The 15,274-nt window shown below is 41.3% G+C and overlaps 2 protein-coding genes across 2 annotated transcripts in view; one reads left to right on the forward strand and one right to left on the reverse strand.

Annotated features, from left to right (window-relative positions):
* The first annotated feature begins 2,332 nt into the window (after nucleotides 1–2,332).
* pigp (phosphatidylinositol glycan anchor biosynthesis, class P) lies at nucleotides 2,333–4,159 on the forward strand. Its single transcript, XM_052567739.1, has 4 exons — nucleotides 2,333–2,526; nucleotides 2,982–3,054; nucleotides 3,131–3,249; nucleotides 3,374–4,159. The coding sequence occupies exons 1-4, from the start codon at nucleotides 2,442–2,444 to the stop codon at nucleotides 3,490–3,492; spliced, it is 396 nt and encodes a 131-aa protein (XP_052423699.1). The 5' UTR covers nucleotides 2,333–2,441; the 3' UTR covers nucleotides 3,493–4,159.
* A 1,369-nt stretch (nucleotides 4,160–5,528) lies between these two features.
* Nucleotides 5,529–15,274, reverse strand: part of LOC127966618 (G protein-activated inward rectifier potassium channel 2-like) — a 31,917-nt gene continuing 22,171 nt past the window's right edge. Inside the window, exon 3 of the mRNA XM_052567737.1 lies at nucleotides 5,529–8,911. Coding sequence (XP_052423697.1) covers nucleotides 8,601–8,911 — 311 coding nt within the window. The 3' untranslated portion in view covers nucleotides 5,529–8,600. The remainder of the gene's footprint in view (nucleotides 8,912–15,274) is intronic.

Genomic DNA, 15,274 nt, shown 5'->3' on the forward strand with positions numbered 1-15,274 from the left:
TGATAAACTCACATGTACATATAGTTCAGAGCCATACCTTCAATGATGAGTGTGATCTGGGTTCGCACGAGACGTGTCTCTTCAAGAATGAACAGCAAACTCATCTCACTGAAGCCTAGCCCTGCAAACACACACACACACACGGAGACACACACACACTCTCACACACACACACACACACACACACACACACACACACACACACACACACACACACGGAGACACACACACACTCTCACACACACACACAATCACACACACACGGAGACACACACACACTCACACACACACACACACACGGGCACACACAATCTCTCTCTCACACACACACGTTTGTTTTTGTGTAAAGTGTGTTCATCCCATAGGTGTAATGGTTTTTATTCTGTAGAAACTGTATATTCTATCTCCCTTCACCAACCCTACACCTAACCCTAACCCTCACAGGAAACTTTCTGCATTTTTACTTTCTCAAAAAAACTCATTCTGTATGATTTATAAGTGTTTTGAAAAATGGGGACATGGGTTTTGTCCTCATAAGTCACCCTCTCCTTGTAATACCTGTGTCATACCCATGTCATTATACAGAGTTGTGTCCTGATATGATACAAAAATAAGAGCACACACACACACACACACACACACACACTGACACACACACCCATACACACACACACACTGACACACACACCCATACACACACACACACTGACACACACACACACACACACACACACACACACAAAACACAGCTTCTTCAAGGCTGAGTTGTTCAAACACAGGTCTAATCAGGAACGTTCCCAAAACATCCAGAGATATGAAGTACTTCTTCCCATGCAGCTAGAGGTCTGAGTCAATATTCTACAATATTTTCTAATTTCTCAAACCAAGGACATGTGTGTACTTCTATATAGTTAAAGTTTCACATGGGGAAGTCCTTCAAATCATTTAATATTTTGAAGAATAATATTTATGAACAACTTAATAAACCACTTGAAAGGATTCGTATTGAATCAGCAGTGGATTCCAGAATCCAAACCTTCATCTGAGAAACTCTCCAGAAACTTCCCTTCAGTGACATCCTGGTGTGTAAAACTGCTTTAAAATAAAGTAACAAAGTGTTTTTTGAGAATGTAGAAATGCTGAGTTTTCTGTGAGGGGCAGTGATAGATTAGCTTATATTCACAGATCATAACTGATCCTTTCATAAACAGAACTGGAAAATTGTACACTTGTAAATTACACAAACTGTACACTTGTAAATCTGCACATTCCTTACAGTGGTTCTTGTTTAGTTTTTTACACTCCGTTAGAAGCACACCAGTCTCTGGGTAAACTGTGGATCATTTATCATTACTTTGGAACAAAATGCATTCAATAACAAACTAGACAAATTGTGTTCTTACTCACCTAACCCTAAACAACGGCAAAACTATGCACCTTCAATCCAGTTTACACTGCTTTACACAACTGTTAGGATTGAGTTAAAAACCTAACACAACACAAAAATGAATAAGACAGAAATTTGCTACATTATTCCATTGCAATATTCTGAATTACTGTATAAAAAAAAAAAAAATACAAACCAGTTTCATATAGTTAAAAATCTACAAAAGCATTAGTTTTTCACTTTGAGATAACAAGGTGAAGATCCACAGCTGAAGGTAATGGAACATCAGAGAAAGGGCTGATGGGAACTGAAGTCCAGAATCAACACAGCGCCCTCTGCTGGCTGGAAAGGGCACCAGCTGCTCCCTCAATTCTGTCTTTAGCTGTGCTTGTTTGATCTAAGCCTTTGCTGGTGTCTTGGCAGAACGAGTTGAATTTCGGACATTAATGAAGTGTTTTGGTAGTTTAAGTGCAGTGTGAATGTGAAATGAACTGCTGTTTCAAGAAGAAATTTGGTTAAGAGAACTGAAGAGTTTTGAAAAATGGGGGGTGAATGAACAGTGCTCTCTTCCTCCCTCAATACTCATGACTGAAGTGTCCTTGAGCAAGGCACTGAACCCTGGGTGTTGCCCACTGCTCCGGGTGTGGGTTCACTTCTCACTTCTCTGTGTGTGTGTGTGTGTTCACTTCTCACTTCTGTGTGTGTGTGTGTGTGCACTTGGAAGGGTTAAATTCAGAGCACCAGTCTCGAGTATGGGTGTACTTGGCAAATGTCATGACTTTCACTTTCAAACTCATTGTGTGTGCAAATATAAAATAAAGCCTGACATCATTTAGTATTGTGTGTGTGTGTGTGTGTGTGTGTGTGTGTGTGAGAGAGAGAGAGAGAGAGAGAGAGAGAGTGTCTCCAGGCCGCGCGGGGGCAGTGTTGAGCATTAGGCGGCGCGCCTGCGCAGAAGATCGAGGACGCAGCAGCAGAGAAGAGTTATTTCCGAGTCAGTATTATTTCTGAAGTTCTAGACTCGGTAGTGTCTGTTTTCTGGAGCTGAGAGCTGATGATGGTGGAGAACTCTCCTTCTCCTCTGCCAGAGAGAGCCATCTACGGCTTCGTGCTGTTTCTGGGCTCGCAGCTCGTCTTCTGTACGTCTCTCCTTCATCTGCGGCTAGCACGAACTCTTTAACTGTGACGTTAATATTTAACTGTCATGTATATATGTATATAATATACCTACATATATCTATCCAGTGTTGGGAAGGTTACTTTGGAAATGTATCAAGTTACAGATTACAAGCTAGAAGTGTAACTATTTCAATTACTTTATTAAAATGTAACTGATTGGATATAACATTTGAATTTGTTACATTTTAAATTGACCTTTTCTGATTACTTTCCCAAATTTCTGATGAATGTTTTCAACTGTTAATAATTCTGACCCCTGTAAAGCAGACAGCGTTAACATGACAGAAGAACTCTAGACTGATTACTGACTTCAGAATCATTCTTCACTTCAGTTCAGATTATCATCTGTGTGTGTGTGCGTGTGTGTGTGTGTGTGTGTGTGTGTGTGTGTGTGTGTGTGTGTGTGTGCGCTCAGGTCTGTATGTGGTCTGGGCTGTGGTTCCTGACACTTGGCTTCACTCGGCTGGACTGACGTACTGGCCTCAGAAGTGAGTGGATCTGATGCAGGTCATGTGTTGATGTGTTGATGAGCCGAGGCTGATGTCCCGCACTCGTGTGTTTCAGATACTGGGCTCTGGCGGCACCCATCTACCTGCTGGTCACTTTGAGCACCTGTCTAGTGCTGCTGTTCGGGGTGAATCTGATGAACACGGCTCCGCTCGCATCCGTGCACAACATCACAGGTGACATCATATCCTGCTAATAATCACACTTCTGCTCTCACTTGCTTGTACTAAGTTCACTAGTGATTTTAATCATCGGGCATTGTTCAATCAAAGGGTTTCTTGTTCATTATTTGTGGTGTAGATCACTACGCCAAGAGTCAGCGTGCGGACGAGGATCAGGACGGAGCCATTCCCAGACTCCGAGACGTTCCCATCAGTGAAGTAAACCGTGTCTTCTTCCTGGATCCTGGCGCGCAGTGATGTGTTTGCTCAAGGTTTAGACGATCAGATCCATCATCCTCGTGACAGGCCTGAGATCTGACCGTCAGGTGACCCTTGACCCTTGGACAGACCTGTGCTGTGTCTCCAGAGCATCGCACACACACTGAAGCTATGATCTACTTACGAAGCACTTCAGCAGAGCTTCAGGTCTTCCTCAAACTCCTGATGTGTGGTGTGTGGTTAGACCGTGACCTCTGTGACCTCTGTGACCTCAAGCTGAGGTGAAACAGACCTGTGTTCCTGCAGACACTGACCCTCGTGAGCAAACAGTCATGTGACCAGCCGTCATTTGACCTATGACCCCATGACCCTGTGACCTCACCACACAGAGGAAAACTGCTGCTTTTCTTATGTGTGTTTAATGTATTAGAATACAATGACTTTCATTATACTGCAAAACAATTACATGATGAAGAAGTCACGACAACATAGATTTTTATTTAAAAAAAAAAACATTTTTGAACTTGATATGATTTAAGTTGTACAGCCAGTTTGATTCAACCTAAACATTTCTGGCAGCAGCTGACTTCTATACAGTCTAGAATTGTCTATGTGTTATTCACACACTGTTGTTATCAATCATCCAGCCTGTTTTAAACTCTATACTGTTATTATTATTATTAATATTAAATGGAACCCATGTTGAGCAATTCTGTTTTTATTTGTGTTTAGATTTTAACAGAAATTCCAATAACATAGAAATGAAACTCTTAAAGGGACAGGTCATCATTATTCACTCACATTCAAGTTGCTCTAAACTTGCATGGGTTTCTTATTCATAAAAATGTATTTTGAAGAACATTGTATTTCCCTCAGTGGGGACCATCATCTGTTTAGCTTCAGACCTTCTTCAGAATATCTTGTATGTTCAGCAGAAGAAACTCCTACATGTTTGGAACATCAACATGTCAGTTTTTGGTGAGCTGTCCCTTTAAGGCCGCCCCCAGCGGAGGATCTTCCTGGGATCAGACGTGTGTTTGGTGTTTGATGGTGCAGTGTTTCTGCTCGTCTCGTTCCCGTGGATCCACAGCGCTTCCTCAAATGCACCGATGTGTTTCCTGAACACGCTTGGCTCTCGGCTCACTACTGAGTTCATGTTATAGAAGTGTGACACGATCCCACCAACATCACACACTAATAAATTGCCCCATGCAACAACAATTAAACGTCTTCTATCTGCTGTTATGCCCTCATCAATGCCAAAATCACGCATGCATACTTAAACAATTTTTAAAAATGTGTTAGGTTTACATCTTGTGTTTTAGGCAGTGAATTAAAAAAAATAAAACAAAGTTTGAGACTCCTGCTGCTGCTGGATTACATAATGAATACAAAATAAAACTGTAAAGTGCTAAATGTTGTCTGGAGGAGAGATCTCATGCTGCTGTTTCTGTGCAATATTAAAACTCATCACTCAAGTCACTATTTCAGTTATGAGAACTAATCTCTGTTTAGACGCCAGGGTTAGTTTAACTATGATTAATGATCATTATGATTGTTAGACGTGCACAGCTGATACAAATCCATTATAAGAACCTTTCGTTAACATTCACATTAGGTTATGAAAACATTATTTCACTGTGTTCTCTGAACATTTAAACAGCCGTTGTTTAAAAAATGTTGTAGTTGTGTGAACATTGAGGGAACGTTACATTGTATCATTTCACAAACTAAAGAATGTTACTTTTGAATGTTCTCTGAAACAATTAACATTTAATATCATTAGATGAAGTCCAACTGGAATGTTACATTAAAAACATATGAATATATATATGTATAAATAATGTTTTTGTGCTAATGTTTGGAGAACATTACTGAAGAGCAGATAACACTGAGTGAAGGCTCTATTAATGTTACTGGAAGAGCACTATTTGATAACTTTGGAGAAGTTTGGCAGGAGATTGTGAGAAGGCTCCTGCAGGGACAGTGAACATGCGTGTGTTAATTAAACATGCTAACCATCATCACTGTAACATCACACACCATTCACACAGGACTCAAACCACTCCGAGAGAAATGTTTAGATATGGTTTATTGATGAGCTTCTTGTGACACAGAGTAATTATCTAAATCAACAAGAAAATCAGAATGAATCGCTATTGTATGTGCACTAAATCTGAATAAACACTGTATAATGTACCATATTATGGCTTGTGAAATAAGCTTTAGAGAAGGATCCGAAGACATTTAAATGTTCATGTTCATATTCCTGATTTCATATTTCTCAACAGAAATGAAGGAATGCCGTCCGTCCTGGATCTGGTGTGACGCGAGACGTGTCTGAATGGCTTCGTATCAGCAGGGCACTTTAAAGGGCACTTCATCAAATGAATGTTCCAGGCTTTACTGAGGATTACAGGAGGACACGTTCTCTGAAAGAGCTCGTCTGGTTCTGTCTGAAGCTCCTCCAGACCGACGAGGTACAGATGAAACCGCTGTGGAAGCTCCAGTCCACCACAGAATAAAACAAGAGTGACTCAACCCGCTCATCTGAGAGAAAAGACCCGAATTATCAAAGAAATGGTCAGAATTGTGAGGTGTAAACTAACAATTCTTAGACAACAAGTCCAAGATTTGAGATAGAAAATAACAACATGGGGGGGAAAAAATCTGAATTTTACAAAAAAAAGAAAAAAAAGAAAAGAAAACATATACACACAAAAACACAAATGTGAGAAAACTATCTGAATTTTAACAACAAAAACAAAAACAACCTCACATTTAACCAATTCTGAATAGTATGCTGAAAAGTTGCAGTGGGACAGAGCTTCCACAGACTGTGATGTGATGTCATGTGATGTCATGTGATGTGATGTCATGATGTCATGTGATTTCATGTGATGTCATGTCATGATGTCATGTGATGTGATGTCATGTGATGTCATGTGATGTTGTGATGTCATGTCACGTTATGTGATGTCATGTGATGTCGTGATTTGATGTCATGTGATGTCGTGATGTGATGTCATGTCATGGGATGTGATGTCACGTGATGTGATGTCATGTGATGTCATGTGTTGTGATGTGATGTCATGTGATGGAGCAGGCGAGTGCTGGCTGTAATGATTCTGATTCGATGGAATGAAAACGAGGCTGCAGAACTCCAGCTCACTGCTCTAAACACATCATAAACATATCACCTCATCATTTATTCAATAAAAACACTCATTTTGTATTTCTAATTCAATTTGTTGAGAGTCTGATCACATGAGTCCAAACAGAGATCCATCCCTGCACATCACGAGTGTGTTCTTCTGTTCAGCAGGACACGTGTTTAATGACAACTAACAAAAATATGGTCTAAAAACATTAGGCTGAGATTACCAGAGAGTTATGATAGTGTTACTTCTTAATGCTTTTTAAATGTTCAAAATGTTTCATTTTATCACTTTGCAAACATTACTGAATTGTTACTTTTAAAAGTTCTCTGAACATTCTGAAACAAAAACATAAAAAACTAAAAACAAGTTCGATGAACATTCAACTAAACCATTATAGGAGAAACTTCCCATGAATAATGAATGAATCAAATTCCAGTGCCACAGTTTTGAGGATGTCATGAAACACCAGATAACTTTGAACAAATGAACTGTTAATATTCCTAACAGAACATGTTCATAACTTTGAGAGAAGCTGTAGTTCCCTGTGTTTTCACTGTTATACAGCAGGAGGCGCTCTCACACATCTTCTGATCATTAAAGGTGAATCATTATATCTGCCTACAGTGACCCAATCAGAGAAGTGCTTCAGTCTGGTGTGTTAATGACTTCATCTGTGTTTTGATCAGTGATATAAATCTGATCCAGACATAGTCTTTGACAAAAATACAAATTTTCTCAGCTTTTTGTTCAGTATAGTTTTTTATTTTAGTTTAATGAAACTTGCTCACTTTAAAGTGTTGATAAAAAAAGTTTAAAAGCAGAGGCGTTGTTCTTTTATGTTGACATTCTCTGCTAAAAGACTAAATATTGCATGTTCAGATATTTATTCAAAATATTCTGGGGGCCATGAAAGTTTTGTGAAAGTGATTCATGTTTGGCAGGTAAAGAGTTAAAGTCCTCCACACAATCTGACTTTGCTGATTAGTTAGGGACACTTTATTTACAGTGATTTCTTCGACTTAATTGAACTTAATGATGATGAGGTGTTTGCTATCGTCCTTCTGCATTATTTCCTAGTTAATACTGTAAAGCTGCTTAAACACGATCTGTATTGTTAAAAGCGCTGTATAAATAAAGATCCTTTGATTGATTCTGTTCACACTACACAACCAGGTCAGTGATTCTGAAGGATCATGAACGTGACTGATAACTGATTGTCGACGAGCTCACAGCCTCGCTCTCACTGCCGTTAAATCTAACGTGTCTGTAATCGTTAATCGTGAGGTGTTCGTTAGTGACATGAGGCTCGGTCTTTGGTCTCGTGTGCGACTGAAGGCTGATGTGTGTCACGTCTGCTGCTGCGGTTCGACTGAACGAACAGAAACACACAGACACACGCAGACGTCTGCACTTCTGCTTCTTCATCCAATCATGATTATGAGTTAAAGGAAGAGCAAAGGGAGAGAATGGTCATGGCTGAGGAAGGTTATTGGAGCGCACACACACACACACACACACAGTCCCATGCAGCAGCTCTAGTATGGCCTACAGTCCTCAAACTCTCAGTCAGTCCACTACAGGACCGTCTGTACATGCGTGGATAAATATGACTCTCGCTATCCCAGAAGGCAAAATACACGACTCTGTGTCGTATCAAACAACCTCACATCTCAAACCCAGCAGATATATACAAAAAATACAAATGCAAATGCCCTAGAATAGATCTATATCATATACACTTATAGGAATTAATCTTTGAATTAAAAATCTGAAAATATCATTTCTTATCTTTAAGAAAAAAACTGGTTTCGGGAACCATGCAGTCGCCCGCGCACATCCTTCCGGGCGAGAAAAAGAGAAAAAGCGCGTGAGATGGGGTCCGTGTCCCGCCTCGGGGCGCTTTCCTGAGCTGACCTCTGACCTCTGACCTCTGACCTCAGCTGAGCGTCCGGCGGCGCAGAGGCGAGGAGAGATGTGTGTGTGCTCCTACACTTTGGACTCGCTCTCCATGTTGGCGAGGTCTCCGTTCCTCTCCAGCAGCTCCTCGTCCTCGCTGCTCCTCAGGCCCTGTGCGCTCAGTCTGCTGGACACTGACCAGGTCAGAGGAAGACGAGAGCGCGCCGTCATCTCCGCCAGCTCTCGCGCGCTGCAGCTGGGAGTGTTGGTCTCGTAGATGTCGTGGAAGCTGTTGTAGTCGACCTCGTAGAAACCGTCCTCCAGCATCAGGACGGGGGTGAAGCGGTAGCCCCACTTGATCTCGCTGGCCACATACGAGCTGCGCGCCTGACACGTCATGCCTGAGACGAACACACACACACACACACACACACACATTAAATAACAAGTCTGGGCAATCTACTGAGCAGGAACCAATCAGAGGCCATCGTTTTATGATGTCATCACGTAGACTTCTTACAAAGTATTTTACAGCATTTTAAAACACCAAAAATACAGAACACTAAAGTATTTTGATAGAACACATGAAGCCATTTGCATCAACTCTATCAAATACATGACAAAATAATATTTTATATTTGAAATACATGTAGGAAATGAACTGAGCTGCGTGTGCACCGTGAAGAGGAACAGGATGTTCTGTGTCTGATGAAGTCTGATGTGTGCATCTCAAGACACTGCATGAGACACTGTTTCCCAGAATGCAACACACTCCATGTAATGTTTCATCTTCAAACGTGTGAGTGAACTGGAGGCGAGGAATAGTTATTATAAAACACTTTTATACATGTTACTGTAAAATACTAAATATCGCTGCGTATCTAAAAACAATATCACAAGTAGGACATAAATTGTTTCCGATCAAGTCAAAAGATGTCACCTTTTATTCAGAAAATAAAGGATATATTAGAAAATTTGAAATAATAATATAAATAATAATTCAGTGTTATTAAGGTGTAGGGAGGTTTGTGTCCCACTAAATTTGCATTAATTTATCATCATTTAAACACACTATGTTATTGCACCATGTACTACAGTACTGAAAAATAAAATATCCACCACCTATCTGCTCAGTATGTAAAGTCCATTAATTATGAAATGAGTTCAATTGGGCAATATAGCATTGTTTACTAGTATGAATCCTTAATTAACAAGCCTTTGTAAAAAGAATAGTTAGCACATTTATTTGTGATGTAATAACCTCAGCAGCTGAATTAATGTTCTGTGACAACACTTTAGCACACTACTCTGAAACACTTGTTGATTATTGTAAACTGTTTCACACACTATTCTTTAAAAAATAGTGAGCCATATACACTGTGCACTGGGCAGTGTGCAGTAAGCAAGAATGCCATGTCGAACACAGCCAGTGTTTCAGTCAGTGATGATGCTGAGCTGGAGAGAAACTCATTCTCTCTTTCGATCTCGTTTACAACGGTTTCCTGACGATCTCAGCACACCACTGTGACATGACTCACATAATGAGTGAAGAATGTGTGTGTGTGTGTGTGCGCGTGTGTGTGTGTGTTTGTGCATGTATGTGTGTATGTGTGAGTGTGTGTGTGCATGTGTGTGTGCGTGTGTGTGTGTGTGTGTGTATTTGTGAACTTGAGTGTGTGTTTGTGTATGTGTGTGCGCATGTGTGTGTGTGTGTGCATATGTGCGTGTGTGTGTGTGTGTGTGTGTGTGTGTGTGAGTGTGTGTGTGTGTGTGCATGTGTGTGTGTGTGTGTGTGCATATGTGCGCGTGTGTGTGTGCACGTGTGCGTGTGTGTGCATGTGTGTGTGTGTCTGTGTGTGTGTGCATATGTGCGTGTGTCTGTGTGTGTGTTAATAAATGTGTGTGTGACAGAGAGAGATCTGGTTAGAACAACAAGCGTTCAGTGTATTTGATGGTGATAGATGTACAGTCTTTTCTGTTGAGTGTTAAATGCAGCATGGATATTTACCCAAAACATTTTCAAAAAAAGCACCCCATGGATATAAAACCCATCAGCATGTGCTTCATTTTCAGAAAAAAGTATGAAGTGATACTTTCTGCTGTATGTCAAGAGTCTGTCAGATGAATAAAGATAAATGTAGAAAACAAGATGTGATGGAGAAGCTTAGAGCAGAAGAGTAGTAAACCTCTTCACACTCCTGTTCCATTAGACGCAGAATAAATGTGTGACACAACACTGAGCGACTCCAGGGTTCAAAGGTCACTGTCTCCAGTCACACTCCAAACACTGTCACATCTGTGAACACATCTCCCCCTGCACTCTCAGAGCTCAGAAACACACACACACACACACATGCTCTCTCTCTCTCTCTCTCGCTCTATCACACACACACACACACACACACACACACACACGCTTATATAACGCGTGTCTCAGAGTCGCTCTGTATTGTGGAGTCATGGCGGGAGCTGCATCACGCTTCATCAGCCTCCACTGTATTAGCTGTGCTCATGAACACACAAGAGTCCGTCAGCGAGAGCACAGTGTGTTTGTTGGACATAGTTTGCTAAAGAACTTTCATTCATCTGGTGTGAGATAACGCTCTAAACCCAATCCTGCGTCCTGCGCTGCTGACAGGAGAGCCGCATTCACTGCATCGTTATCAGCAGACAGCAGCCCGAGATCAAGAACCCTCCAAACCACACACACACACACACACACACACACACATGCTCTCTCTCTCTCGCTCTATCACACACACACACACACACACACACACACACATGCTCTCTCTCTCGCTCTATCACACACACACACACACACACACGCTCTCTCTCTCTCTCTCTCTCGCTCTATCACACACAAACACACACACACACACGCTGTGACTCAGGACACGACACAGAGCTGGACAAAGAACCTATACGACGAGCAGAACAACATTAAAGGGGTCATATGATGCAATTTTTTCTTTGTCTTTGGAGTGTTAGAAGCTCTTGGTGCATGCAGAAGATCTGTAAAGTTGCAAAGACTAAAGTCACAAACCCAAAGAGATATTCTTTATCAAAGTTAAGACCCTGCACCCCCCCCCCCCCCCTAAAACACCTAGTTTAGACACGCCCCCCACATCTGTGTGGGAATTAGGGCTGTGCGATTAATCGAAATCGAAATAAAATCGCGATTTGAGTGTGCGCGATTTTCCGCGGCCCTGACCTCCTGCAGCATGTGATCTGAACCAATCAGGATGCAGCGCACCTGTGGAGCGCGAGAGCGAGCACTGAGAGCAGACTGCAACTCCAGGTTCACACACTGTCTGTGATGCGCAGCCTTTATGTTTTTTTGAGCCATGTTAACGGATCAGAACGTTCACACCTCACGCAGTAAAAAGATGAGAAAAGAAAAGGTTATAAATAGAAAGGTGTGAAAAGATTTAATATCTTGCGCGTGAGCACAGAGAGAGTTGTGAGTGCACAGGACACGGGTTGAATGAGAGGAGACACGTTGTAAGTCAGCATGTATCTGAGCCTTATACAGTCAATGATCTGAGCACGCGCATCTGGTTTTGATAACAGAGCAAAGGAAATCTGCGCGCAAGTGAAGTCAGTGATGCGCGGGTTGATCCAAAATGAGCGGGTGCCCGCGGTTACGAGTCATCCAAAAATATTTTGAATGATATTCGGCTCGCTGTCGGTCGGATCAGTAGTGTAGCCAGAAAAGAGACTCTGGGTGTGCATATGAAAATCTGGGTGTGCCACATTTATTGTCAGATTACTGTGCAAAATTATGGGATAGTATTGTTGTCACACTGCTTCCGTCCAACTATACTCCTAGTGGTTATTTGCAGGTCGTGTCAAAATGTAGTTAATTGTTAAATGTAATTATTTTCTTCCAAATACGATAATTTTGAACTTTAGCTATTTCATTTTGTTTATTTTTCACTACAATTTATTCACTTTAAATAAATTATAATATATAATTATAGGATTAAAATGAATTCTAGTTGCTCAATATAGATATTTTTTTCATGTTTTTGTAATGTCTGAGAAGCCAGAATGCGCATGCATCAACAGAAACATTTATTAGCTGAACCCTGTTTTTTTCCGTGCCATTTATAGCAAGACATATTACAGATGATATTACAGATGCTTTGTCAGATTTAAGTTAAAGCGCGTGCCGAATCGTATGTGGTGAACCGAACGGTTTGGGGTTTTTTTTTTCAGCGAACCGTGCCATCCCTATTACCTCAATAATCAATCACTTACAGGCCTAAAACAATCATGCCCGAGCAGACGGATATTAGTACATCTCATCACACCGGCACCCGCGTCTAATCAGTTGTATGGTCTGGTTTTCAGTCTAAAGCAGTTGTGTCAAGTATAAATGTCTCATCTGTTTCGGGAGGTGCGCGCGCAGTCAGCGGAGGCTCACACCTTTTTTTCTCAGATTTTGACAAATCTTCGCGATCGACTTAAAATGCTTCCAAGATCGACTTGTCGACCGCGATCGACGGGTTGGTGACTCCAGATAGAGCGACCAACTTTTTTTGAGCAAGCATTGATTATGCGTGACACAGTCTCAAATTGTGGGAGGCATGTATTGGGCTCAAACGCTGTGCGCGCACGCGCTACGCGGGACGGGAGGTCACCCTACCTGGCACCAGTGGCGCAAAAAGTGGGTATGCGCCATATGCGGCATAAGCTTTGTCAGTTTAAACATTTAAGAGGCAGAGGACGCCAGCTCGCGCGCGCAGTGTGTAGATGTGTGCATGCGCTCATCCGAAGCGCACAAAACCCGCGCCTCAGAACGCCCGCAAATACAAGCTCTCTCTGAAGAATTTTATTTAAACGGAAAAATTCAGACAAAATAAGTCAAAATGCCCGTCTTGGTAAGTAGGCCACTTTATCTGTGCATTCTCTTAAAGTGACAGTCTTTATATTAATCGAACAGCAACAACAAAGAAATCACTCACTGCTCTTGATTAAAAAGCTTTTATAACAGATTGTTCAGTTTCTCCTAATGTTAGCTCGAAAGGCTATAATGGTCAAATGGGTTGGTAGTGATGTCCCCTTTACTCAGATGTGGAAATCTATGATATCTGAAGTTGTAACTCTAGAAAGATTGAGATATTGTCGCAATGGTAAATCGCACCTGTTTAAAAAAATGGGAGAATATTTTTAAGTGTCTAAAGATTAAACGGTCATAAACAAAAACTGGATAAAATTTAGGTACAATCATATGATGAAATCCTGTATGTAAATTGTTCACATGTTCATGAATATGTGAATTATTTCCTGTGCTGTGTTTTTGTTTTAATATGTTTTTGTTTGTAATAATTAAAATGTTTAATAAAAAAGAATATCTAAAAAATATATATATAAAATAAAAATAAAAAAAGCTTTTGTAACTTTAATAAAGAACAATCTTTAATTTATAGTCAAATATGCGATGCTGTTTTACATTTGATTACTTTATTAAAGTTCTGTACCTAAAAACTAATACTAGACCTCTTTATTGTATTTATCTTTGCTCTTGCTCGTAGTTAAATTTTTTTAATTATAGTTTCTCCATAAACATAGCACATACCAAACTGTACCCAAATGTGACTCTTTATCCGTGAAACAAACCGAACTGTGAAAATTTGAACTGTGCCACCAAAATAAAATATATATATAAATATATATATATATATATAACAGCGGCTTGTTAGTTAGCTGGTTGGGGGGGGGGGGGGGGGGGGCGCCAAAATGTTTTGCTGCATACCACCCTTCTAGAGTGTGTCCACCTTTGTGTGTGGGTCCATGTACATGCTGAATCGACAGGTAAAAAAAAGCCTCAAGTCCAAATATTCATTTATCATCAATTAACTGTTTGACAAACACTTCCAGCTTCGATGTCCAGATCTGAATTTAAAAAAAATCTCAAACATGCTACGAAGCGCCGATCTGAATCAACCGAGTCGCGAACAGGCTCCGAAGTGCCGATCTGAATCAACCGAGTCGCGAACATGCTCCGAAGTACCGATCTGAATCAACCGAGTCGCGAACAGGCTCCGAAGTGCCGATCTGAATCAACCGAGTCGCGAACAGGCTCCGAAGTGCCGAACTGAATCAACCGAGTCGCGAACAGGCTCCGAAGTGCCGATCTGAATCAACCGAGTCGCGAACAGGCTCCGAAGTGCCGATCTGAATCAACCGAGTCGCGAACAGGCTCCGAAGTGCCGATCTGAATCAACCGAGTCGCGAACAGGCTCCGAAGTGCCGATCTGAATCAACCGAGTCGCGAACAGGCTCCGAAGTGCCGATCTGAATCAACCGAGTCGCGAACAGGCTCCGAAGTGCCGATCTGAATCAACCGAGTCGCGAACAGGCTCCGAAGTGCCGATCTGAATCAACCGAGTCGCGAACAGGCTCCGAAGTGCCGATCTGAATCAACCGAGTCGCGAACATGCTCCGAAGTGCCGATCTGAATCAACCGAGTCGCGAACAGGCTCCGAAGTGCCGATCTGAATCAACCAAGTCGCGAAAAAAATAAATATATATATATATATATTCTAAGTAAACAATAGCCCAAGTTTAGTAAAAAATTTTTATTGAGACTATAAAAAATAATTCTGCATCTATTTTTAGGCTACGCCACTGGGTCGGATCCTTTGAAATAAAAATGCCAATTAAACCTTTGTCATTTATATAGTAGGCATTGACCCGCGCATCACTGGTGCAAGTGGAAAGATTCGCGCTCGCACATTATTTTAATGTGCTTTCGC

This window comes from Carassius gibelio, chromosome B10 (assembly GCF_023724105.1).
Source record: "Carassius gibelio isolate Cgi1373 ecotype wild population from Czech Republic chromosome B10, carGib1.2-hapl.c, whole genome shotgun sequence".
Taxonomy (NCBI): domain Eukaryota; kingdom Metazoa; phylum Chordata; class Actinopteri; order Cypriniformes; family Cyprinidae; genus Carassius; species Carassius gibelio.

Bases quoted from the DNA above. Each gene is read 5' to 3' on its own strand.
- pigp (XM_052567739.1), top strand. From the start codon at position 2,442: ATGATGGTGGAGAACTCTCCTTCTCCTCTGCCAGAGAGAGCCATCTAC. The intron at 2,527-2,981 runs GTACGTCTCTCC...GTGTGCGCTCAG, and splicing joins GGGCTCGCAGCTCGTCTTCT to GTCTGTATGTGGTCTGGGCT. The intron at 3,250-3,373 runs GTGACATCATAT...TTTGTGGTGTAG, and splicing joins ATCCGTGCACAACATCACAG to ATCACTACGCCAAGAGTCAG.